The sequence below is a fragment of the Nelusetta ayraudi genome, unplaced genomic scaffold (genome assembly GCF_046127955.1).
Source record: "Nelusetta ayraudi isolate G7.1 ecotype Tasmania unplaced genomic scaffold, CSIRO-AGI_Nayr_v1 ptg000042l, whole genome shotgun sequence".
NCBI lineage: Eukaryota > Metazoa > Chordata > Actinopteri > Tetraodontiformes > Monacanthidae > Nelusetta > Nelusetta ayraudi.
In genome coordinates this window covers 11,841,825-11,868,828 of record NW_027466092.1, presented here as the reverse complement: position 1 = coordinate 11,868,828, position 27,004 = coordinate 11,841,825, and the positions used below count along the sequence as shown (strand labels likewise).

The 27,004-nt window shown below is 43.9% G+C and overlaps 1 protein-coding gene across 6 annotated transcripts in view; it reads right to left on the bottom strand.

Moving 5' to 3' along the window:
• LOC142893654 (myosin phosphatase Rho interacting protein) overlaps positions 1-25,257 on the bottom strand; it is a 45,964-nt gene extending 20,707 nt beyond the window's left edge. For 3 of the 6 annotated variants that reach the window (XR_012927732.1, XM_076034447.1, XM_076034450.1), the window contains exons 1-5: positions 24,240-25,257; positions 21,175-21,252; positions 18,151-18,216; positions 3,082-3,233; positions 1,231-1,315 (exon numbers count right to left, since the gene is read on the bottom strand). Coding sequence is in view for 5 of the 6 variants with exons in the window: in XM_076034447.1 (XP_075890562.1) it covers positions 1,231-1,315; positions 3,082-3,233; positions 18,151-18,216; positions 21,175-21,252; positions 24,240-24,359 (501 nt within the window). In the remaining variant the exon portion in view is untranslated. The remainder of the gene's footprint in view (positions 1-1,230; positions 1,316-3,081; positions 3,234-18,150; positions 18,217-21,174; positions 21,253-24,239) is intronic. The other 3 variants (XM_076034448.1, XM_076034449.1, XM_076034451.1) reach the window with 1 other exon arrangement.
• Positions 25,258-27,004: the final 1,747 nt, after the last annotated feature.

The following is a 27,004-nucleotide window of genomic DNA, read 5'->3' as shown; positions in this document are numbered from 1 at the left end:
TCTGATCAAAGCCAGCATGTGGCAAAGTCATGTGCCAGAACACCTTGGAAGCATAAATTCAAGTTCAGCTAGTTGGAATGAACTCAATCCAGATTAGATTCCCTCCATCCAAACTTTGCATGGCAGCAAGTTTTATCCCTGAAATCAAGCCCCTGCAACTCACCAACCACTAACAGACTTTTTAATCCGTCTTAAAATTCCTGTTGATTCCACAACAAGTCACCTTCCTCAAGCTGCTCTTAAAGAAAACTACAGAAGGAGACCAGGAAGAAGCTAATCCAAGCTGAAGGCTTTTCTTGGTGACATTGTGTCGCTTTACGTCAAAATTCAGTAAACGTTCCCTCCAGCGTGTTAAGTCATCCGTCAACCTCTTCAACTATTGGATAATTCAACCGACAGGATAAAAATGAATGGACGAGCCCAGTCATGATGTAGTTCAGCAGGAAGAAATTGACCAAAGCCGTGAGGACCCAGACACGAATGACAGGGGTCACGTGGGGCAGCCGCGGTCATCACAGTGTCACCACTGTTCCTCTGCAAATGAGCCCGCTGGTGTGGGTCCAGGGAGGCTGGCGTCCGGTGCAGGGCGCCGTCATTAGAGCAACCAGACAATGAACTTTAGAGAGCTTTGTTTTCACTCTCGCCAAAAAATTTGGCATCGCATGAAAAAAGTAGGTAGGAAGAGGAAGGGAAATTATATCCCACGGCAGGTGGTCCATACAACATTGCATGATATGTCAACAGTGGCAATAGAGCTCTGACCAAAACTGCTTTTGTTGCGCTCCACCACCAGGAAATTCGACTGCGCTGAAGAGAATAGATTTCTAAGATTTCAAAACGGTACCGTTAACATGAACATGCTCAGAGATGTGAGATAAAAAAAAAATAAGGAAAAGGAAGACAAGGCAGTGGAAGGCAGCAGGGTCGTGGTGTCACTGCTCAATCTTATTTTAGCTGCTGTAGCTGGAAAGTAGGTAGCCTGTTCTGCTGTGAGAAACCTAGAGTAACACTGTCAGTGATACAAGGTGAGTACTTTCACAATAACAATAAAATTAAAAAAAAAATAAAAAACAAACAGCAAAATGCTAATTGTGATACTTTTCTATTCAAAAAACCTGCATCATTTGACACAAAGAGGAACATGGAACTTCTGAGCCAGGTTATCTTGATCCTCCAGTGCCTGTCAGGATACTCAAAATCATCATTGAGGATCAGAGAACCAATCGTTACCTGCTGTGTAGGCGGGTCGACCTTCCGTTTTTTCTTCTGGTTCTGTTTGTTGGTCCTGGGGTACACCGTCAGAGCCTCCTGCCACCTGTGAGTAGACAGAAAGAACCACGAACAGCCCCAGCACACATTAATAATGCATTGACAAACAGCAGAAACAAGGGTGTATGATTCTTGACTATTTACTAAAACACACTGTCTAAAAGCAGTTTTTTCTCAATCTCATGTAACATTTTTCACTCTGAGGATTAAAATCTCAAATAACACAACAGTCCTGCTGTGCTGTGCCTCACCATAATCATCCTGCTGTTGCGTAGAATCATAAAAAAACAAACATTTGAATGAATAAAGAAATGCCTTATTGTGCCTTATTAAATGCTTTATTGAAATACCATGTTGTCACCAACATTCTGCGCTACGGCAGATAAATGCAGGTGCTAAATAACTGGAGTTAAGTAAAAGCTGGAAAAAACAAAAAACAAATGTCTTTTTAGTGCCTTTATCAAAATGTGTGTTCAGTTCAACTGAAGGCTAATTTAAATATTAAACATTGGCCCTTTCTCACATTTTGTTTTGGATTGAAACAATGAGAACTTTCTGTACAAAACATTCCTATAATTAACAACAGTCATAGTATAGTAAACAGCTAAAATGATCCCACTGACATTCTAAAATAAACGATGCATTACATTACAAAAAAGCTCAAGCGTTGTCACATTGAGCTGGTAGATGGACGGATTTCAAGTTCCCTGCGCCAAGCCTGTAAAGAGTGAATGCTCTTTGATCTTTTGAAACAACATGAGCCGCGTTTCTATAGAAACCTGTGCCAAAAGTCACACCGATTTCCAGAACACTGGTGTTTATTCCTGTCGCATAATGGTTTATTTGTAAAATGAGCGAGCAGCCCGACTTATTAATATTCTTGTGGTGACTTCTGAAAATCCTGGAATCTTGGCAAAGCTTTATATGAGGTGTGAAGGCCCAAAACCAACACATGGGAGCAGATAGAGCAGGTAGCATAATGAGAGTGGGTGTTGTGAGTCACAGCTCCTCTGAGAAAAGCCTGAATATGTTATATGCTGCAGGCGGTGAGGCAACGTCAGCTGCACTGTGCAAAAACACATTTGAAATGTCCAGCAAATAAGGAGAGCCGAACGGCACAACGTGATTACGAAGGCCTGAAGCTGGCGAGTCGATCTGGCCCGGGGGTCACGCTGATCGGGGTTTATGGACAGAGAGAAAGGGGTCAGGGAGGCAGGAAGCGGACACGCTTCTGGAATGTGCACTGTCACTGCAGTGAGGAGTAGAGGTCTCAGAAAGCAAGGCCCAAAGCAAACAGCAGGGGGCAGACAGCAGCTCGTGCTCCCCACACACACACACACACACACACACACACACACACACACACACACACACACACACACACACACACACACACACACACACACACACACACACACACACACACAGCGTCCAGCTGCTGTTTTCCTGAGGCTTGGTGTTGTGTTGTTTACGCCACATAAAATTCTCTTAACCACTGTTTTAAAATAGCACGTCTGTGGCTTCCCTCAACCCCGTTGTGATGTCACACATGACACCTCTGGCGGGTTGTGAGGCCGCCCTGTCGTTTGTTCCTTCCAGCTCTTTTTTTTCGGAGGGTCAGAAAAGCTGGGAGGTGAAACTATACACCTTTACTGGAGGGTTGCAAACAGAGGGCTAAGAGGGATTTTTGCTGGAGATTTTGCAGGGCTAACCAATGATGCAAACTGATCCCCTGAGGTATATGGATACAAAACACATACCTGAAAACAGGTACCATAGAGACTTTTTCACTCAACGTTAACCATCACTCACCCGTTGATGATTTCTTTGCACTCGGCCCGTATGAAGTGCTCTTTGTCAGGGGTCAGGATGCACAGCGAGTTCTTCTGACCCGTCCGGGACTCGCCGTCGATGACGTCGGAGCACTGATTCATGTTGATTGTACCTTGCGGTAGAGTGGTGGGCTGGAAAGAGGCGAGAGAGGACAGACACGGCGGTTAACATGGCCGCTTATCCCTCCAAGAAGAGGACCTCCTCGCACAGTTAACACCAGCGACCATTCATGCCAGGCTTGGCAGGTTACAGACTGATATAATGTCCCGGTAGGACTCACTATGATACCAAAACTCTCCCGAACCTCTGCTCGCCCCGGTGTGCGCTGCAGCATTTCAACAACTGCCTTAACAGATCAACCCTGTCACGAATTAACAGGATGCTTTTCTTTGCAGCTGAGGCTGAGGCTGGAATTAGTGCCAATCAGTTTGATATTGCCGAGTTTGGTTTGTGTTCATAACAAAATCAAGGCTGGGTGTGTAATCAGTAACGTTGCCGCTGTTTTAAAGTTGGAAAATAAACAGGATTGTTAATGGAAGGTGGGGAATTTTCCATGAAGTTATAAAAGGGAATAAAAACAATGCTAATCAATGAAAAAAAAAAAGAGAACACCAAGGCTTTCAGATTGAAGTCAAATTCCTAGCGCATCACTTCACGTGAGCTGCCCTCTCCATTTATAAAGAGAACACGCTCCTGGCTTTGACTGGGCAGTCTTGAGCTTGAAATGTGTCTGACGTCTGGCTGTAAACCCGGCGAGCCACGCCGACGTGGATGCCCTCCGTCGGCCGTAAATAACGCCACCGCAGGAGCTCCACGGTAAACTTGCTGTGTGTACAAAGGCTGATGTGGCTTTTACACACACACACACACACACACACACACACACACACACACACACACACACACACACACACACACACACACACACACACACACACACACACACACACACACACACACACACACACACACACAGGCGGCACCTTTGTTCATGTGCGGCGCTCATTTACGACCACGTAGGACATGTGCACGGCTGCTGGACGGGAGACGGGAGAGATCGTCTATATTTAGAGCACTTGCGCTGCGACGCACCGCCGTGAATGAAACAGCAGTAAAACGCCTCCCATACGTCACCACAACAAACGCCTCTCAGTCCAGTTCTGGCCTTCAAAGTGACTTTAATGAGCGCCGGGGGGAAGCCTCGATAATCTCATGGTGACTGGGGGATTTATTTCTGTTCAATTAAGTGAATTAATACTGCATAACTAAGCACACTGGGCACAAGTCGCCGACTGGCCCGCTGCTTTCACTGCACTACACAGCACAAGCGGAATTATAGTGAAAAACCAAAAACACCGCAGCGGTTTCCAGCTGTGACTTCCAACTATTTACAGATGAAAAATTACAGCTCTCAGCAGAAACGGAACATATTAAGAGATAGAGGCGGAAACAAAATTAAAAGGTTTCGCGTTCACATTAACGAGCGATGGAATAAATCCAACTCAAGGACCTGTTTTTTTTTTTGCAGCAAAACCACAGACTGCCTGGGACGGCCTGATTGAAGCCTGTGGACGGCCTCTAATGTGGACAGAGAAGTCAATGGTTAACAGTTTGTGGTAATCCCACCCTGGGAGCAGATGGGGAAGCCCTGTTTACTTTGTCACCGTTAAATGTCACTTTTATCCTTCAGCTCTGAGTGTTGTTTTTATAGCAAAAGAAACCCTAAACTGCGGGGGTTATTATTATCGTAATAATAAAGTCTAGCTGATGACAGAATCACAAAAATGACAGAGCGACTAAGACAACCAGTGGCCACAATTCCTCAAAAACATATTAAATAATCTCATTCCAAACAGTCACAAACAGACATATAATATTTCATACAATTTATTCCATAAAACACATTCATACAACCTAAAAGACATCACTACAACACTAATACAAGATACACAGAGTAGATAGAGTGATAACTCCAATGATAGAGACACATGCAACAATGAGCATCTGAATGAAAACTGAGTATCTACAAGTAATATGAAGAGTGAACAATAACCTTCAATGAATTTTGGTTTTTATAAAGGAGCAGCACTAGTGACAACAGCATTTAGAATTATTCTGAAGAGACACAAATTTAATTGATTTTTATTAATTTTACTTTGTAACTCATGACTGCATGTCCATAATGTTAAAGTGCCAAGAGTCAGTCAGTTAACCGGTCCAACAAAGATGAACGCTAAGTCATATTTGTTCCTAACCACTCAGCACAAGGCGTCTTGGTTTGGGGCTCTCTGTATTTTTGGTTAATCTTGTAAATGCCCATGACATCAAAATCCTCCATCACAGAAGGGCTCTTGACACCAAGGTGAGAGGCCGGGACAACAGCCGGGCTTGACAGACAGACGGACAAATAAGACTTGGGACAGCTGGGCGAGGGCCTGGCCCTGCTTCAGACTGGAAAGAGAGACCGGCGTCAGCTTGACCTGAGAGCCCTGTCACTCTCAGACCGGGTGGGAAGGTGCTGGTTTAGGGACGGAGAGCACAAAGAGCGCCGGTTGAGAAAAAAGATTACGTCTCAAGTTGGTGGTGGACGAGGTCCAGTGCTCTCCACAAAGAAGGGGCAAAAAAGAGAAAAAGGTGGACTCTGACTTTGGACTGCTCGACCATCTGTCTGAGTAAACACGTCTAGACTACACCACACTTGCTGTCATTGACCTGCAGTCATTGGAGGATAAACGGCAAAATATGTCAGATTGTCAGTTGAACAAGCAGCTTAATCCTTGAGTTTAAAAATGACAGCTGGGGGATTCATGTGGTTGCAGAAAAATCAATCAAACAGACAAAAGTCCTGATTGGAAACTCACTTTCATCCTTATCCTCGTACTTATGCATGATGACCAACACTGAGAGATGCTTTAGCGCAAGAGGATTTCATTCAGACGCAATTCCCTACTGTGACAGCACCCATGTGGGCTCAAACGCCAACACGCAGCCCTGCTTTGGGCCGAGCCGCTGCAACTCCTGTCCCCAAACCCTCCGTCACCCAGCCCAGACCCAGTCCCCTCTCCCTGGGCCACCACTCTCCACAATGGCCCCTTTGTGAAGCAGCGCTAGTTCACACAATGTGGGATTGTCAGCCGCCACAGTCCACAGGGCCACTCCTCCCTTTAACCCCTCAACAAGGAAATGACTGAGAGACAAGAGGCCCAAACAAGTGTCCTTTTGTGATCCCGGCATGGAAATTATGAAGGCAGCATAAACTTATTCTAGTCTCCAAAGTTGCTCAGACAATCGCATGAATGCCGCCTGGATAGGCGGCTATTGAACAAGAGTCTCAGGAGGAGACTGGGACAAGCGAGATAAAGACTCTGTCACTCTGCGACGGCTGAAGGACGTTTTGCATCAATGAAGGTGGAATTACATCCAGTAGGGGATAAAATAAGTAGCAAGCAAAGTAACTCTTAGAATTTAATATAAATTGTTTATTAAACCAAAACATTTACAAGAAGTCAGGGATATTCAACTTTCAGGAAAAATGGAGAGGTGAAGCTACATCATCAAAGTACGACATTAATCACATATCATGACTCGTCGTCTCCTGTTTGCTTGGAGTTGTCTTGGTCTCAGTAAACTGTGAACTAGACGAACAGGATTTAAATGCAAACTGTCACTGAAGCAGAACATTGAGTTTGTTGATTTATGGATCGCACACGTGTGTTTGTTTATTTTTGTGGTAAAATAACTTAGAGTAGCGTGTTACACAATGAGTACTGAAACGATGGATAGTTGGACTCGTGCAATCAAAGGTTTACAGAAGGTCAACCTAAGTTCATCTGTAAAGGTCATCACCCACTCTGAAAAGTAATTTCAGGAGAAGCAATTATTCTCAACTTTTTGTGAGTAGATTGTACTCAGTTGTAAACCATTTACTTCATATTGATCCATTTTAACAAAGGAAAAAAGAAGCATGACCCAATTCAAGACACTACAGCCAAGTTGCTTTGAATACAAGCTACGTTTCAAATCGACAAAGCGTGAAGATATCCAAAACACCATGAAGTGTTAGTTGCCCCAAGTATTCCATTACAATGTCACGTCGCACTGCAACAGCATTCATTAGGAATCAACACTATCTTTAGAAAGTAGCAATTAGTAGCCGCTACACATGCCTTCCTTGCATGCCTTTTGCACCCTTGGCTTCCTTCGAGTCTCAGCCGCTCTACAGCTTAGCAAAACATCCCATTCTCCCTTATGACACAGCCGGAGAAATATTTGCTTCTTTTGGCGGCTGGCCTGTGGTTTAACTTTCATTTTTTGGTTGTGAAGCGAATTCCACCCTGCCAGTGACATTTCTTGGTTTGACAGACTCATTTCTAGTCATGGAACGCGAGAGCGCAGCCGAACCGTCTCACTGGAGAGTGAGGGAAGAGACTCGTTAAATTGCGTGAGTCACGTATTTCAACATCTTATTATTGTTTTTTCATCATAAAATTTCTTGGGGATCATTATGCAACTGACGAGCTGGTTACGAACACCTGTAAGTCGATGTGTGACATCTGTTTTTATGCATCGGGTGCCAGCCTGTCTGCCAGTTTTGGTGGTCACAGACGCACGTTTGTGCGTCTCTTCCAACGTGTTGCAGCAGGATCACCCCGTTCTCACCCCGTATCCAAACATCCCAACAGGCTTTGATCACCGAGGAGCAACGACGTCAGATATAAAAGCTGATGAGCTGCCAGGGTTAACCCTGACTCACAAACATGGCCTGGAATCAGGGCTCTTTAGGGTCCAACATCCTCTGCTTGTTACCGATAACGGTAATTATGCAATAAATTTCTCCGTAGCAACTAAGGACAACAGGGGTAAACACAAGTTTTTGATACAAGTGAGGATGCCAACAGAGAGCTGGAGGAACATTCTCTCAGGTACCAGAGGGATGGAGTCACCTTTTGTTGGAGAGGAGGTTAAGGAGTCCAAGCCCCCCATTCTGCACTGTAGAAGTAAAACATGGCATGGTATTGACTGGGCACTATCACAGTGACATAGAAATATCCTAATTTTGTTGTGGACATCAAAATGGTCTTAAATGGCAAAAAAAAGGAAAAAGTGTTACGTTTTTTGCACTAAACTGAAGCAGAGCTTTACATTACAGTTGGTAGCCAGATAAAAGTGGCACAGAGCGAGAACCGAGTAGATCGCTGATGGTCCACTGAGTTTTAAATCTGACGTCCACAAGCATGTTTGTTTTTCTATGGCAAGAGAGAAAAAAAAAGTACGGTAAAGAGAAGAATATGTCGACACTGCCAACTATGTCAATTACACAACTATGAAACTTCTTTGTGCACCAGTGGTGCCATTCAAAGTTCAATCAGTTTAATAAATGGCAACTGCACCTATAAGTCTTCCAACATTCTAAAAAAGTTCATACTGTACACAAGCTAGGCAATTTTTATTATATTGTGGAGCTGTTACTTTATTGTATTGTGGATATTTGATATTGTCACATCACTAAAATCAAATAAACTTACTTTGTTGCAACCACACAATGTATAGAATGACAGACTGGTGTCAATCCTCACTATCCCGGCCTGTTTCTAGATACACATGGAATACATGTAACCAGCATGTGCCGCCAAATAAATAAGATCATAACCGTAGCAGTCTAACCGTACCTCCAGCCTTTACCTTGTACAAACACACAGCTCTATTAAAAGCCATATGTTAGACATCTGACATCACCAGAACAGTCCTTCAGGCATTCCCAGATACACCTCACTCCACTGGTATGCATTCAGATAAATGCTTCAGCAAAGGCATGGGCTCCGAGCCGCTTCGCACAGCAAGAGAGGTGATTTCAAGGCTGACTGCAACGACGCAGTCTCAAAGCCATGGAAAAAAAAATGAAATGACAGCACAGTTCACACATATTTCAACCTGATATTTCAGAGAGAGCTGTGGGTGGCAGCAGTACTGCACTTTTTCTGATGGTAGAATGATGGAGAGGATGTGGGCGGCTGAAAGCCGTGTTAGGATGCCAGCACTTGGACTGATGCAGAGGCGGAGGAGGATGAGGGAGAGTCGGTGGATGAAGTGCTTTTTTTCCCCCCTCCACCAATAGTGCAACAGGGGTCTTTTTAAAATGCAGGCTTCTGACTACACCAGCTGGTCAGCTGCAGTGTGAAGCGAGTCGTCTACCACAGCTGGGTAAAATAAATGACTACGCCGAGTGCATGGAATACTGAATTAGATGATCTTTTTGCTATGCAATGTTCATTTATTCAGGCATTAATGTAGTTTAAGAATTGTGTAGTCGTTAACTAAAGTGTGAAACAATAGTGAACTGACGCGCACAACAGCAGACAGAGAGAGAGATGCAATCAGACGGTGTACTGCACGTCTGGCTGGTGGAAGAACAGATGGCCCGGCTGGAGAAGCAGGTGCTCCCATCGAGCTGTGTCATGTCGCCGTGGCTCTTCAGACCCACGCAGACTTATTTTAAGCGTGTGTGTGTGTGTGTGTGTGTGTGTGTGTGTGTGTGTGTGTGTGTGTGTGTGTGTGTGTGTGTGTGTGTGTGTGTGTGTGTGTGTGTGTAAAGGGTGTGACGTGTTTTGCAGGCTTGCAACTTTTTACCTTCTGTTGCTTACCAACATGCTTTCATGTAATTGAATTATTTTCTTCCATGTCAAGGTCTGCAAAAAGATAAACAAATGCCTTCAGGCTATGGCCTTAGGTTTTGCAGAACACCAAAAAAAATCAAGTCAAATCGAGCAGTGGTCGGGGTTCTGATACAAGAATTTCATGTTCTGTGACAAGAAGCCATGGAAGCCAAAGCGACTCACAACGTTATCCAAAAACTGTGGCAGTGTCCCATGTGGTTCTCTGACACAGCACTTTGGGAAAGTAGGGCAAGGAAAAGGATACACTAAGACCATTGTACAGAGTCACAAAAGCTTTTATTTTTAATCAATCTGAGAATGAAACCAATTTGTGGTTCAGTCGCTTCTCATGATTAATAAACAGATTACACAACAACAAAGCACTTCTGCAAGCGCTGGTTAACGGTAACTCACAAGACCAGAAGTCAGGCTTCACCCCTGTGATGCAAGAAGCCATGTTTAAGGCAGAATGGAAAGGAAAGTCGGGTTTCAGCCAGTCAGGACTTAAACTCATTGGCGACTCAAGAGGTTCATTTTTCCACAAGGAAGAAGTGTTCTTAATCCATCCAGTGGGAGCTTAGAAACTGCAGAATTTCAAATCGTCAGGTACAAAAAGTTGTTTTTTTTGCCATGCCAATATCTTCTGCAATATTACCATCACACTAGCTGCAGGACCAAAACAGACATCCAGGAGGTTCACTGTTTGCTGCTGTGAGATGGACAGATGCAGAGACAAAGACCTTGAGAGGCGATCAAGGGCAGCAAAAAAACAAAAAACAAGAAAAACACAATGCTGCTGTGCATCTTCTGTATATTTTAGCAAAGAAAATACAAAAAAAAAAAAAAAAGCAGGGTGCTTAATTAAAAAAAAATAAAAATATATATATATATATAAATATATATATATATATATATATTATAAATATATATAAAGTCCCATTTATATGTATTGTATGACCAGGCATAGACCCTTTGCTGCTTCTCAGCCATTGCTTTAGCCACACCCCATTTAATCCATTAAATCCAAACCTACAAGCAATAAAACAAAAGAATATAAAAACCAACCTGAAGTGTTGCACCTTTGCTACTGAATGTGCAGGAAATGTCAGCGGACCTTGGTGCACTTCCTTTCATTCTATGAATATCCCAACTGCTGAGCTACAACCAAACAGGTGGAGGGACTAGCAGGTCGCCAATCTCAGGTTAAAAGGTCGAAGGGGATTCAATACACCTGCACCTGTTGCATCTCTGAAAGACGTTTCACCACAGCTGCTGCTTCAGCAGGCCGCCGTCTCCACACAGCGGTGGTTTGGACGCTCTGTGCACTGCTGGATGAGGATCCAACTGAGATGCCTCAATGCCAGTGATGTCACCGATCAAGTCCGCAATGGAAAACAGTGGCGTTTTGTCCTCGGGCCATCCAGGCGAGCAATTATCTTTTTTAAAACACTGATATATGCCTCTCAGTGTCTCTGCCCACTGACCAGCACACACTCAGACACTCACCTACCCCACTGCTTTTATTAGTGGCCGTCTCGCAGCGGGCCAACCCCTCAACCCTGATGCTTTAAATGAAACCTTTTGTCAGAGTCCTGCTCCAATGTTTCCAACAAACTGAGCGAGCAGTCCGTCAGCCCGTGTTTGGCTTTATAGACAAGGGAGGGTTCGTGGGGAAAGAAAGTTACACAATACCGCTGGGTGCTCTCTCCAACACAAATGATTTATTGGCCAGTGAGAGGCTGGAGTGAAAGACAAAGATACGAGAGTGGCAGCTCGAAGGGAAAAAAGTGCAAGGAGGTAAAATAAATAAATAAATAAAATAAAGAAAGGGGGGGGGGGGGCGTGAATCAGACGAGGTAATGAGAAAAGTAAAAGTGAGGACCATGCAGCCGAGAGTGGACACCGTTTTAGCCAAAGCCTTTTCTCTGGATGATGAATAGCTGGAAATCGTTAAAAAGGGAAAGAAAATAGGAAAATGAAGGAGGCTTTGAGGAAAAGGATGGCAAAAAGACATCCCGGGTAAAAGAAGGGCCCTGAAAAGAATCCACAAGGTTGCACAACAGTGGACTGCCAACAAGCATTTGGCTCAAGCAAACATAAAATAACACACACACACACACACACACACACACACACACACACACACACACACACACACACACACACACACACACTTAAAAAACAAGAGTGAGAGAGAGAGAGAGAACATAGAGAGCAGAACCCAAGTTCCACATTAACAGAAATCCCACATCAAGTGAAAAGTGATACCTCATGAGGACCCGTAGCTATAAGCAATATAGTACTATTTTACTTTAGGTGCTGATGGACCTAGTGGCCTGTGTTAAATGATCCTGTCCGCAGGCTCGCGCAACACTGCACCCTAATGTAATAATAGACCCGAGGGTTAAGGAGAGGGGATGTCTCCGGACCCACAGCCTTCATCCCGTGAAGCTTCTTTCCAGCCTTATAATCAGACACAAAGCAGACAAATAGGGGAGAGACGAAAAAGGTTTTCAGTTTTAAAACTATGCTAAGTCTGCCTAGAGATTGTCTGAAGTGCTTCAGATCCAGATCCGAGTTGCACCAATTTGTGTATGCCTTTCTAGGTCAATGCATATCACTGGGAGGAATCCCTGCATATCCACACTGACAGATTCGGATCATTCCTATGTGTTCCAGGAGAGCATAACGGGGAAAGTGAGGCTGTTTTACTGACTGTCATTTGAATTGAATAAGTGTAACTTGACAACCATTATTTTTAAGACTTGTTTTCAGCTTTTTGAGGCTATTGAATGCCATATTAACATCTCGCTGGGCTTCACATCTGGCCCTCGAAAATAATTCCATTTAGTTTAAAATCAGCTTGGATTAAAAAAAACAACAACAAAAAACTTTCAGAGAAAATAAAACGATTCCAAACAGTGCAACTTGCTGAACTGTGGCCATAACACAGAGTTTTTAAAGCCTGGCCTGAGGCAAGCAGCTCTGGCGTGTCTTCAACCAGACCTTTCAGCTCCAAAGTCGCAGGTCCAACGGAACCAAAAACAACGAGCCAGTATCAGTACTAATTCAGTTGACTTCCCATTCAGCAAAGGTCAGTTCCAATGCGATTCAGTAAGGAAGAAAATAATACAAGAATCCAAGTAGTTCATAAGAAACAAGTTTAAAAATGATTTCACACACAGTGTTTCCAAGAAAGCATCTTGTTTTGTCATTGCAGGTTTAACTTTTGACTGCTTAACATGCAGTGGTCACTCAAACTCAAAGAAAAACATATTTTCTTTCTCCCAAGATGACATAGTGACATATATACACACACTACAATTCCTAAACTCTCAATACAATCCGGGGAGTCTGCGTTTGAAAAGACGAAGGCACTGAGTGGCAGTTCCAGCGCTGCACAGTCTGACGACTGCAAGCTGGGTGAATGGCTATTCCCATGGTTTTGTGGCTTTGTGCAATTGGAACAGTGACCCCACTGTAATCCACGGCTGTTTACATTCCAGCAGATCAGTTCCTACTGGAACCATGGGGAAGGAAGGGCAGGGGTTAAAGAAGACTCTCACGCACCATATCTCTGCAAAACCAACACATGCCTAACCTGGGACACACACTTGGTAAACAGTCCTCAAGGATCCAATACGAGAGGCTGACAATGACTTATCAACACAAGCTGTGACCAATCATTAGTTTGTTTTGAAACTATTTTCCAACGAGAGCATCTACATCCCCTTTGTGTCCGTCTTTGACTCCATTTTATTGCAAAGAAAAACTCTACTAGTACAAATAAATATGTTTACTTCCCTTCTCCCTTGCATTCCCATGAACTGCTGAGTGGAAGACTGGAGCTGCCCCCCTTTTAAATATCCCTAATTTGACAGGGTGGAGCGTTCAGCCACTGCTTATTCCCTGGATAGCATGCCTGGAGGTAACAGCACCAGTCAGAGGCCCCGCTTAGCGCTCGGTTCCCTGGAAAGTCCTCCAAACTCCTGAGCCAACGCATGACAAAAGCTCATCAACAGGTTAAAAATAGCTCTCAAACGTGCGTTTCAGCCGGTTTAAAATAGGGAGAAGGGTCAACGCATGTTTCAGCAAGTCTGGAAGGAGACGTGGGCGAGATTATATGTATGCTTCTGCACAGAGGATCCAGGAGAGATCCAGCTGGAGGGCTGAGCCATAAGCCGACAGGAGGCAAAGATGAGTGAGAACTGAGGCGGGGGTCATTTATGAGGCATTAAAATTCCACTCAGCGCAGGAAGATGATTTACCTTAAGAAAATGTAAAGCGGGAGAAAGTAGGAGAGAGAGCTGAGCTGTAAATCACACGACTGGCTGCAGCCTCACGGTAACAAATGCCTTAAATTTGCTGCCACTTGACTGCAATGCAAGTTACTGCTGCACTCACCAGTTTGGTTCAAACATGATAATCCCCCCAAAAAACGTAGTTTTTTTTTTTTACCCATCGCAGAAGACTCAAAGAAATAGGAAAAGACAGGATATTAATTGGGAAAATCATCAGCCCTCAACAGTATGAAAGCAATTTTAATATGTTGGTGCAACAGAACCACAAAGAAACAACACGCACCAGTGATTCAGCGTGAGCTGTGACCACATGTGACCCTGTTAGGAAAAAAAGGGCTGAGTCTAGATCATGTGACGAGGGAAGTGTGCATTTGTGTGTGTGTGTCTGTCAGTTAAGAACAGGTTAGAATTAGTTCAGCCGCAGGTCAAGAAGAACTGGGTGTAGGGTGAAGCATTCAGGTCGATGGGGAGAGCGTTAATATAGCGCTGATGTTAATCATCTCCGCTGGCACCGGCGTCGTGCGAGAGCGGCCGGAGTCGCCTTCACACCCACGGCCGGCTTCTCCACCGCGAGGTGATAATGGATTTTAGCTTGCCCGTGCATGTTTTCTCACATCCCTTCCACATCACGCAGTGGTGGGTGGTCTTGGCCTTGTCCCCCTTTTTGCCTTCCCCCGGCTTCCAGTTGATGCGTCCTGCGTCCACACAGTCAGCCGGCGCGGACACGGACAGTGGCAGCGCTTCGAAATACAGAGAATAACTGCCCCGCGCTACACATGCCGCGGTCAACTTTCCTGACAAAGGAACAAAAAAAAAAACATGTTGCCTTGGCAACGCTTGACTGAAATAACTGCTGGGTTGCTCTGGGAAAATCTAGCTCGTGTATTGAGCAAATACTGGTGACAGAGCCGACGGTGAACTCTGACTGCATGTTCATGTTTACAGCTAATAAAAGCAAGCGAGCACAGACAGCACACATTTTATCACCTCTCTTTGGAGGTCTTTGCAGAGAACAATCCGCACACACAAACAGCTAATGTTCGACGCAGAACAACAATCTCTGCTATTCTCTATTCTTCGAGCCAGAACTCATTTTCTCTCCTTTTTAAATCTCTTGTATTTTGCACATAATGGCCTTTCAAAGCTACCGCAGCTCGCTGCGATGGCTGTGGTGTTCAGCGCCGGGTGATCACCGTAGGTGGGCAATTCCAAATCATTGTCTCTCCAGGGGCTGTTGCTAACCAGTTTCTTTTTCCCCAGAGCCAGGCCACATCCTGGAGGTTTGGGACCACAGCCCATCTGGGATTGGTTAGTCCAAAGACACAAGATCCACAGAACTAGGCAGCGAGGAAAGGCGAGGGGCTCCTCCTTCATCCGCAGCTCCAGCCAGTCAACCAGAACCGGGGGGGCTTCTGATGTGGTCGGCAGCTAAGTCATACAGGCCAAAGCTGGCGGTCCTGGGCCTTGACCTGATGCCATTCATAATATGCATTGGTTATATAATCAGCGCTTCACTCAAGCTGATCATTTGCATAACGCTATTGGAGTTTTGTGGCAAAATTAACCCTTTAGGTGCCATGGTCACAAAATTGCGACAAGCGTCATTGCTGAATTAAACAGGCCATAGCGGCAAATATGGTACTAAAAGTAGTTACCACTTTACACCAGGAGATGGCAGATACCTTCTCAATTACAGTATGGCTTTATCTCCAACAAATTTGAAGTCACAGCCATTTGAAATCTTGATATCAAAATTGAGTATTTTCTTGAAAAGAATTCTGGCACTTAAAGGGTTAAGAAGGAAAAAAAAGTGCAATACTGGATACAGCAACACAAAAGCTATTTAACGCGTCTTGAAATTGTGTGGACTGGAACAATAAGGTTGTAAATTAAGGCTGTAGAAAAATTGAACGCTGTAATGATGATTGGAAATGAACAAAGACTTCTTGGGTTTCTTGGGGACACGCCACAAACATAATGGCGTTCAAGCCATTCTTCCTACAGACAGAACACAATATACTGCCGCAACCCTCTGACAGACAATTCAAAAGCTGCTCATTTGTTCATTTATTCATTCAACACGACAAACAATTATTCAAATGTGCACCACCTTACTAATAGGCTCTATATTGGGTGACACTTGATAAGCCCAGCTCCAGGTCCTTGGCCCTCCACTCCTCTCCCCTCTCCTCTCCTCTCCTCTCCTCCCCTCTCCTTCCCTCATTTTGCTGCTGCAGGTCAGGGAGGAGATGAAAAGATGAAGAGTGACATCCAGGGAGACGGCTGAATGGAAGGAGGACATCCGTCTCTCACCATTGTCTCTTCCAGTAAGAACCTCATCGCTCCCTTCCTCCTCTGCCTCCTCTGGTCTCAACAGTCCCCAAATCAGAATCTCAAATACTATTGATTGGCTGAAAAAGGGCCAGTTTAATAGTTCTGTATTATCGCAAACCATCACATTTGGATTTATTAGGTTTTAAAAGACAGTCTTTTCAGTTCCATTGCTGAGAGAATTCTATAGGGGGAATGAGGTGACCCCAAAGGGCAGCCTGTGCAGCGCTGCAGCTCCTGCTGCTTCCATTACATAAACCCTCGCAGCATCCCTCCCCTCTGCCAGAGAATGTCACATACAGTATGAAAAGGGTCAAAGGCAACAAAGCAAGTGCTGTTTCAACTACTTCTGCTTTCACCTCCATTCAAAGCGCATTCCATGTCCAGAACAAAACTGTGCAGCGCCGCTGTGGGGCCGGTCGACATGTAGTGGCGGCGGCGGCGCAAAGCCGCAGAAGCCAGAATACGAGATGGCAATAAAAATAAACGGCCCGTACGAGAACGTGATCGAGTCAACGTCATTTTTTATGACTGTTCAAATGGCATCGCCAGCGGAGGCAAATAAACACATTAACCTGATGTTTGAGCTCGGAGCAGGAAGCTGATTGTACAAGCAGGTCAGCTTCTAAACCAAACATAAAGCTTGGCACATGACTTTTCAGTATCAACACTGTGTGGTGTCACCTCACCCCTTGTGACACATTAGTGCTTAGTTGAGCTTAGTGTTAAACACACTCGCATAATGCTAGCAGTGTGGCTGTCGAGTGGCAGGCAGCCCATCACATGCTCCAATTCATAGGCTCAACGTTATCTTTCAAACAGAAAAATCAAACTGTACTAATGTGTATGACATCTGGAATTTGGAAGCAGTAAAATCTAGCTGCACTATTTTATACGAGCTGCATTTGTCTCAAAGTAAACTATTATCACAGTTTTCAACATCAAATCCTTTTGTTTTCTGTTACCCTGCGGCAGACTGGCAATCGCAATAATAATAACTGGCAGCTTTGAAGAATGTTTACAGCTAAACCTTGATTTTTATTTTTCCTCAGGCACTTGCTTTTCACAAGAAATATTGTTCAAAGATTCATTAACAGAAAGGCACACACAAAGGAAAGAACATGTCAAGGACGCAAAAATGAATTCAACGGGTGAAAATTCTGAAAGAGAAATAGGAGGGCATAAAGGACGAGAGCGGTGGAGACACAAACTGACAATGTTCAGCCAGTGTGTTCGGTGAGCTGAACACGGGAGCCAATAAAGCACAGTTGTATTGCCCAGTAATATAAATGGGTGTAGTCAGATGAAGGATTTGATGACAAACCAACTGTCTGCGCTTCAGCTATGTGTCATCCAGGCCAAATGTTCAATATTCCCATCCCCAAGCAAGAGATTAATGGCAGGACAACACAAATAACAGTGGAATTATCAACAACTACGAATGAGCACTGAAGTCAGTATTGGAAGAAGAAACGGGTTGCCAACAATCCATTGAATTCCCCATCAGCAACTGCTCACCTTGACAACTGGCTGGTATTATAATCAATAGACACAGCTTTCCATGATCAGCGATTGTCCCCAAAAAGGTTGCATTTGACCCCCTTCCCCTGAGGGAGTGACGAGCAGCAGCGGTAAAACACTCGAGAATCAGTCAGTCTTGGTGTAAAATCCCAATGATGGCTTCCCCGGTCTAGCATTTATAACATTACAAATTATTAAAAGCAGCTAAAAACACTTGTGGGAGGGGGAAACACTTGACTCACCATTTCGTCCAGAGCGTAGCGAAGTAAGCCATGTTCGTAGAGGATGAAAAACCTCCTTTGCCATTTCTGTATTATGCAAAAAAAACAAATACAAGAAGAAAAACCATGATGATGATGATAAAAGAGGAACATATCACATTATATCAAATTTGTTGTCTCTCTATCCAAAAAAAATCTTTATTGTAACAGCAGACATCTTTCAACAAAGGCATAATTAATGGTTCTCTGCATTCAACTCTCTACAGATTTCTAGAAGTCTCAGTGGGCACATCAATTGACTCATGACCACACACGCAAACATGTAAATACACAAAGACAAGAGAGCTTTATGAAACGGTTGGCAAGCAGAGACAGACCAGTTCTTTGCACACTCATGGCACATCAGTTACGTTTCTGGTTTATTGCTTTGCGTCATCATTCAGCTTTCAGTTTGTTTGGCTTGTAAAAAAAAAATAAGTTTGAGACAATAAAACAGGAAAAACACCTGTGAGATTTCACACGCCAAGTTAAATGGTGGTGTGAAAGCAGTGGTTCGACGCTGGCAAAAAGCCTTTGCATTATGAACCAAACAGTAAACTGTGACTCACGGCACAAACAACAAATCCAAGAACTCCTAAACAGCATCGTGTGTGGTTAGGCTGCAACCACAGTATGACGAAGACACAGAAAGTCCAACAGCAAGGAAGACAGGAGGAATTTGTTGAAGTAAATAAGCCCGAAGGGTGCAAGGGGAGATTTTATTTCTTTCATAAATAAAGTTTTTTCATCTATATTTCTGCAAACAACATGCAGAGACTTTTGGCTGTTCCGAGATCAGTGAACTCTTCAAGGCCGACCGCTTGCGTCAATACAAGCTCTTGTCTCGATATTAAAAGAGACTTTGTAAGAGATCCCCTGAAGGTCTTAATGTGGAGAACTGAGATGTTTCAACAGAAAATTCATTCAAATATTTCAGTGACACACATGAACAGATGTCACTCATAAGGTGTAAGATCGTTTGGCTTAGATTGGGGGGTTCTGAACGTCACATATTTGACAAAAATCCACTTTGCCAATGGTTTTCAACAATATTATTTATCCTGAATCTGTTATTAAAGTCCAACAGAAAAAATGAGAAAAGTCCATCCTTCTTCAGAAAATTTGCAGTTGTGGAAACCAGCTCATTATGATGTCACAAGGGCGGGTGGTTGCTGGTTCCATCCTCTGAGACCGCTTTGCAGCAGCCAACTTTTATCCGCTTCCATACATGTGGTCCAATAAAACAGAGGTTTCATCAAGAAGTTAAAAAAAAAAAAGAGCATTTTTGTGGGAGTCTGTAAACAGAGGGCTAAATTTGCCGTTTTCAGACATCTTTTCTGTTTAAATCTGCCGAACTGAAGTCCAAAATGAAACATTAAGATTTGAAAACGTATCTTATGAGAGATTTCAGATGAGTTTTATTGAGTTGTTGGTGGAGGGAGCAGAGTCACAGACATGCAGCTTGTCAGACTAAAGGAGTTCCAAAACATGAGTCATCCAGTGTCAGCTCTTTTTCTCTGTTATTTGCTTGTTGGTCGGTCGAAGCTGACCAATCTGCTCAACTCAGCGCTATGCACAGGCCACCAATTATACCCCCATGGTGAGAAGCTGATTGTAGGAAAGGCAGAACACTTGAGTGATTATGTCAAGGCAGCAGCAGACTGTTGACAGTAGTTTGAGTGGAAGGATCCAGAGGTGCTTTTCACCAAAAACCCCATATGGAAGCCATCAGTGTGGCTGTGAGAACTGGGACTTTTCCTTCTCCTCCCCCACATTCTCTTGACTCCTTCTTTGGGATGTACCACCACCGCTCAATCTGGGAGCTGATAAAAAAAAAGTAGCTTGAAAGGAGTGGAGCTCCCTTTCACATGCTGCTTGGGAAGGCAGGACGGATGAAATAAGTGTCAATATTAGGCGCATTACTCCTTCCCAAGTGAGGGCTTCGTCTGACAGCGAGCTGAGCCTCCCACAGGAAGCAGCTGAATCCATGGAGCAGCGACGAGAGCCAAAATAACAAGATCCCCTTTCTGTCTGATGTGAAGCGAGTGTTAAAATGGATAATGAGATTAAAGCAAGGGTTTGCACGCTAATTGCCTTTTTTTTTTTTTTTTTTTTTTGCATTACCAGGGACCCTTGGAGCTGACCCTAATTTCAAAAAACTTCAACCATAAACGCAGTCTGACACAAAACCCTCAGTGCTGCACTCATATGGTTGGCAAAAAAAGTTTTCCCTCATTAAAGCAACACCATGTAGTTTTTCTACATTGAAAGAAAGTTAGTTTTGAAAATCATTTTCATGATTTACTGACTTGCACTGGGGTGAATGCCACCTCTGCCAGTGACACGACACACCCAGCTTGCCTGATGCAGGACTCTTTGGCTTTGGTTGCCTGCCCAGCTCCCTCCTAATGAGAACTTATCCGTCCAGCCCATTTGCTCGGCTACACTCTCCTACTCTTCCTCGCACATTAATATCCATAATGGCAGAATAAATGTGTGAGCTTGGTTCCTTCAGCTATCGCTAGAGGTGTTTAAGTAGGCGTGTAAAGTGTCCCTGTGAAGTGAGGTGTGTTACCTGCATGGTGCGAAGAATGCACCATCATAAGTCCATCAATATGACTTTAAAAAAAGAAAGCTTCAATTTCCATAACTCTCGGTTATCAGTGGCTCCTGTGCCACAGAGTTTAACTTCTTTTTGCCCTCAAGTATCACGTTTACAGCTACTTGAGGCAGTTATAAAGACAAGATTCTTTGATTTCAGAGGCCGGCAAGGCCAGGGAATTCAAAACAGGAAAAGGCAATCCTGTCAGTCAGAGATCTGCGAGTATCTGAGCTTTGTGTTTGCTTGGTTGCGTTTTTGGCTTTGGACATCAGACATGCTGCAACTCTGGCACGTGGAGTTACAGTAACGCCATTTGTAAATTCTGAATGTTCAGCCTTCTGTAAAATACTGAACACTCTCACCATAAACACATTTAACCCTTTATCTAAAATGAAAGTACTTACCCTGGATCTGTGTAAGGGATTCTCAAAATTTGTTCCCTCTGGTGCCAGCAGCAACCAACCTCCATATACAGCTTTAGCCTGGTGAGGAGAAAGCACACTTAGAGAAGGGACGCAAACACTGCAACAAACAAGCAAATAAAAACAATCCTACAACAAGATAGAGCTGGGGATTTATAAAATGCAGTGACCCATATACACACACACACACACACACACACACACACACACACACACACACACACACACACACACACACACACACACACACACACACACACACACACACACACACACACACTTTAACTTCAGTAAGGTGTGTATTAGCCATTAGCTGCCTTCAGTTCACTGCACGCTACATTCTCCAGCTGGCTGTATCCCAGAGCACCATGCTGTCCCAGGAAAAAAAAAAGAAAAAAAAGAAAGGCCAACACATGATTTTCCCTCTGATCCTCTAAGTGGGTGGACTGGTGGGTGGAGGGGGCAGCGAGAGGCAGAATTAGGCAAAAAAAGAAAAGAAGTGGGGGCAAAAACAAACAGAGTACGAGGGAAAAGGAGAGAAAGCAAAGCCCGAGAGCTTTTGTGGCTGCAGATTTGAAAGTCAAAACTGAGAGATTTACTATATGTTGGCTTGGCACTCTGAAGCAGTTCTGGTATGAATGTGATCTCCAGCATTCTTGCAGAGAGCCATTTTGCCTCAGCCTAAGATCATCTGCGCAAACAACCCAGGGTTATTTTCACAGAAGAACTATTTTGGAGAATGTGTAAAGAATATATTTAACATTTTTCTACCAAAAGATCTTAATACTCAGGTATTTTATTTAACTGAGATACTACCCACCCACCACCACCAAGACTAAAGTACAATTGCCTACAAATCAAGTTGGAAAAGCACTGACATTTACAGCAACTTGACACCTCCATGTCCCTCCAACAGTGGGTTTGATTACAGTCATAACTTCCCGTGTACAGCTCAGTATAATCCAGCGTGAAATCCTCTTTCACTTTGATTACAGGAGCTACAGCGCGATTTCCAGCTTGCCAACCAGGTCTGTGCACAAAAATGACATCAAAGGGACTGCCAACGGTCACCTTGGGCAGTTCTGGGTGAACTTGAAGGGGTGTGGAGGGGTGCAGAGAAAAATGCCAAGATTCCACTGAACAACTAGGGGAGGCGATAGCACACAGGATGCAGATGAGACAATGTGATAGTAGGACTGTGAGAAAGGGCAGTACAGTCAGAGTGGACTCACACTAATGCTGGAACACCAGCTTCCTTCTCTTCAGAGAAAAAGAAAATGTGATAAACTCACAAAGAAATGTGGACGCTGCCTCAGCCTTTTAATATCCTTTCAACCAAATATGCGGGAAAGAAGACACAGCCTGTACAACATGTTTGGGGTGACTAACATACCAAACCATGCATCTACATAAGAATCCACTGTTCCTGGACATGGATTTGCTGTTAAAGGGCAGACTGACAGATCGAGTATACCTTCAGAAATACAGACGGGTGTCAGCTCATTCACAGGTGCTGAAATGACAGATCACATCCCAGACTACACAGGCATCATAGCACCATTGTTTGTTCTCATGGCAGCAGCAGGACAGACTTTAAAAACTAAAAGGAGTGTGTAATTTGGAGCACAGCCCCGACAGCAAGTCTTCCTCGGAGAGAGAGAAATGCGTAGTATGAATCTGGGTCATTGTTTTATCCTTCAGTGGCTTCATGGATTTGTTTGACTGTACTTGCGTGCATGCTCATTTCTTCAACAGCCAAGAAAGCCCGCCCCACCTCCCGCTAAACGACTGTTTGCGGAGAGAGCTGCTGGGTTGGCAAAAGAAATGCCAAGAGTTCTGAATGAAAGTATGCAGAGAATGACATTCACAGGCCTTGTGGCGGAGGACCACCAGAAAACATGAGGCAAGACGAGCAGGCCGCTCAGGGTCTCAGTGTCAACACACGATAACCTCTCACTTGGTGCAGCCATCCAAAACTCAAGGGTGAGAAATTCCACTGAGACATAACCTCAGGAGTATTTCCGTTCCAGCGGGGAAGCCACTTATCGTGATTTGGGGGGTTGGGGAGCGGGCTGTCGGTCCTCGCTGCCATGTTGTAGACTTTGGAAAAGGACTGGCTGGTGCCAGTCACACAAATGTCATTTAAATAAAAGGTATCTACCTGGATGGAAGCCAGTGTTAATTGGTCCTCGAGTATGCCAATTATTTCATTCAGGAACGTTAATAATCTTCTGCGATAAATCAAGCAGTTCTAGAAACACTGCCGTGGTGACATCACAAAGAGCTGTCACAGGTAGGCAACAACACGGCCAGGAATCTATTGGTTAACCACACTGAAGCTTCTGCAGGGCTGCCTTGATGGAACGCCCAACAAAGCATCAGTTCAACCAGGAAGCTAAATACAAGCAATATTGCACAAGCCTGCAAACAGAGGGCAAGAATTGTATTTTCTGAAGATCTGTTGTGCATTTGAGATCGTTCCACTTCAGCTCACGATTGAAAATAAAATATAAAATATAATATCTGATAATATCTTTCGTGTTGGGACCTTGAAGTTGTCCGACTACACTTGTCTATCAGAGACAAACGTCAGAATGTAGGCCAGAGTACTTTGCACTGACCTGGCTCCAATATCAACAGATATCAAACCAGGATATTGCAGAGATCTATGTTTGTGTCCTTAATCCATTACTGCAAACTGGAACACTGACAGTCTTGCAGTGTCCAAGATAAGGATGTAGTACTTGATTTGAACTTTAAGTACGAAAATTTCACAGATGTGACGGCAAAAAGAAATATTCCACACAGGCAGCTGATAACACGCTACTGTAATGGAAGCAATGGGACAGCGTGAAGGCCTATCTGCATGAATTAGGGCCAATATGCACCCTGGAGCAACAAAATAATTGTGTTCAATTAGCCTCGCCTGTGCACTTCATGGCCTATTGACACATGCCACTGGTCGCCTCACGACTGATACATTGCACATATAAAAATATAAAGACACAATATCAGAAAGGTGACATAGTAGCATGACTTCTTCTTACCTGACTTAAGTCCTCGTCGTTCAGCAAATGTGATTCTCTGGGCTTAAAGCAGTTCTGGCACTTGCTTTTGTTGAAAATATTTGCTTGAAACTTACGACAGGCATTTTCTTTGAATGACATGATTGGTGAGTAAAGAATATAAAACAAGGTTTAAAAAAAAAAAAAAAATCCAAGAATTCCTTATTTGCGCGACAAGGCTGCTCAAAACTTGTACACAGATGAGAAAAACATCCGATGGGCGAAACGTCCGCAGGTCAACTTTCTGGAACAAAACCCCGTGACGCTCAACTGGAAAAAGAGGCGACGGTGTGTTTGCCCTCGGTTACCTGGATAACCTCTCGTTAAGTTATATCTATCATAGTCATCTTGCGCAAGGTGCTGGCGGTGGCTGTGGTGGTGAAAGCTTGCCTGCCGCAGCTGACGTTGACCCGCAAAGTTAGTTGTGTGTGTGTGTGTGTGTGTGTGTGTGTGTGTGTGGGGGGGGGCTTGTGACGGAGTTGTCAAATAAGCGACGCTAGACAGGTGTGCTCCGCCGTCTCTTTTCCCTTTAATTGCGGGCCGCCGCCACCGGCTGCCGAGGTGCTCGTCTTCTTCTTCTTCTGCGTCTTCTTCTTCTACGTTTGCCAGGTGACGTCCCGGGTTAGGGGCCTGGAGCTCGCTGCGAGGGTCCCGTCAGCCTCCATCGGGCGGAACGTTTCTATGCCGGGGGAGGGTGTCCACCTCGGACCCCCTCAGACCTTACACACACGCGCGCGGACGCGCGCACTCCTCTCCTCTCCCCGTCTCTTTCATCTAACAAGTGAAAGCGCAAGCATTCCCTTGACGAGAGTCCTTCTCCTCTCGCGTCCGTTTCAAGGCCACGCGCCGTTATCCAACTTTAAAAGACGCCATGAGTGTCGAAAGTGTCGTGCCCGTGAGAAGCTCCGTTGCGGCGGCTCTCACTTCGTCGTAGCAGCGCTCCCTGCTCCGCCAGGCTGCGGTGAATGTTTTCGTGAAAACCGTCACACACGCACGCACACGCCCGCACATACACATCCAGTAGGTGGACAGCAAAGCGGGAGGCGCTTAAAGAGAGAGTGACAGCGACGCTGGCCAGTCAGATTCGTGGACACGCCCGCAACGGTGCCCCTTGTCCGGGACGGGCGAATAGAAAGCTTGGAAGAAAATCCCCAATACTTTCCCTTAAGCTAGGTGGGCTTTAAAGAGCCCACGACAACAAATATTAACCCCTGTGTGGAACTGTTGTTAGAATGGGCCTGAACTAATATTTCCTCTTCATATCATGGGTCTACCGGGGGCTACATGGCTGTTATTGGAGGGCTGTTTATGTTTTTCGCACATGTTTTTGCAGTTCTTCAATACACACTAACAGGACAGGCGATAGGTCACACTGTCAGTTTCATTACCACGTACCCTGGACTGTTGGTGTCGAAACTCTTGAACTTGAAATCAGAACCTCTGCTTTATATGTTTAATAAAGAAATAATTTTACATTTCTTTTGTTATATGTCCCCTAGTCATCATCACTTCACATTGTAGGATTCTGCATTTTGTTTTGTTATTTATTTTAGTATGGTTTTCTTTTTTCAGAAGGCCCTGGTAGCATTTTGCAATTCACCTTCGCAATCTGTCTAAATTTTTAAATGCATTTTAAATATCCTTAATTGACTAACATTTAATGAAACACTTGCAAGCACCATGGCAGATAACCATGAAAAGGAATGTGTGTGCTGCAAAGAAGTACTTCTTTACAGCCAACTATTTACCTGCTATTAAAAGTAGTTTATCATCTGCACCTGACTTCAATTTTTTTAAATGTTAGAACGATCTGCCCAGATTTTTTGTTGTTGTAGTAATTTAGAAAATGATCATGCCATCCCAACTGCACTACAATCATGTTTTAATGTTGCCTGGCAGGGCTTCTGTCTTTTTCCTTAATTATTTTTTTGGGGAAATTAAGGCAATTAGAAAAACATATATAGTTTATAAAACTAAGCTATTGCATTTCTGACACTTACCATTAGAGAAACAAAAAAACAAAACCTAAATTGTATTATTTTTTTTTTTAAATATTAAACAATTTGAGGAACTGTTATAACATTCCATTGACTTATTTTGTACCATGGTTCACTTAAATTATCTTCTTGTTCTGATAACTACCAACCATCTGTTTTTCTTGAGGACAGTGTAAAGTGAAGTAAATGCATAAGATACATTTCAGCAAACTGTTCATGAAATCAGTATAGAATTCTTATATAAGTTCAAGGGCACCACCTGTTGGTGTAACAATGTCCAGTGGCTGGTCCTGACAAAAATAAAAATGTATGTATATGTGCGTGTGTGTGTGTGTTTACATGTACATAGTCATGTATTTCTGTATACATATCTATATATTTATGTTCATACATATGTACTCACACACACTCACACGCATATATGTATATACGTACAGTATATACGGTATATATATGGAGAGAGCGAGAGGGAGGGGGAGAGAGAGAGAGAAAGATGTCAGACCTTAAATCTGGAATGGAATGTATGAGTTATGGATAGCAGATGAGTTTTACTCAGCGATCCTGCAATCATTCCAAAACACAGCTGCTTTTATATGTGAAAATATGAACGGTTGCACAATGATGTGATCTAATAAAAATGTTGTCATGCTTTGCATTGGTGCACCACCTGTTGTCTCGAGTGAGAGTACACGCACTGAGTGCGGATTGTGCAAAAACGATTCAGATCAGAATGATTTAAAGTAAATAAAT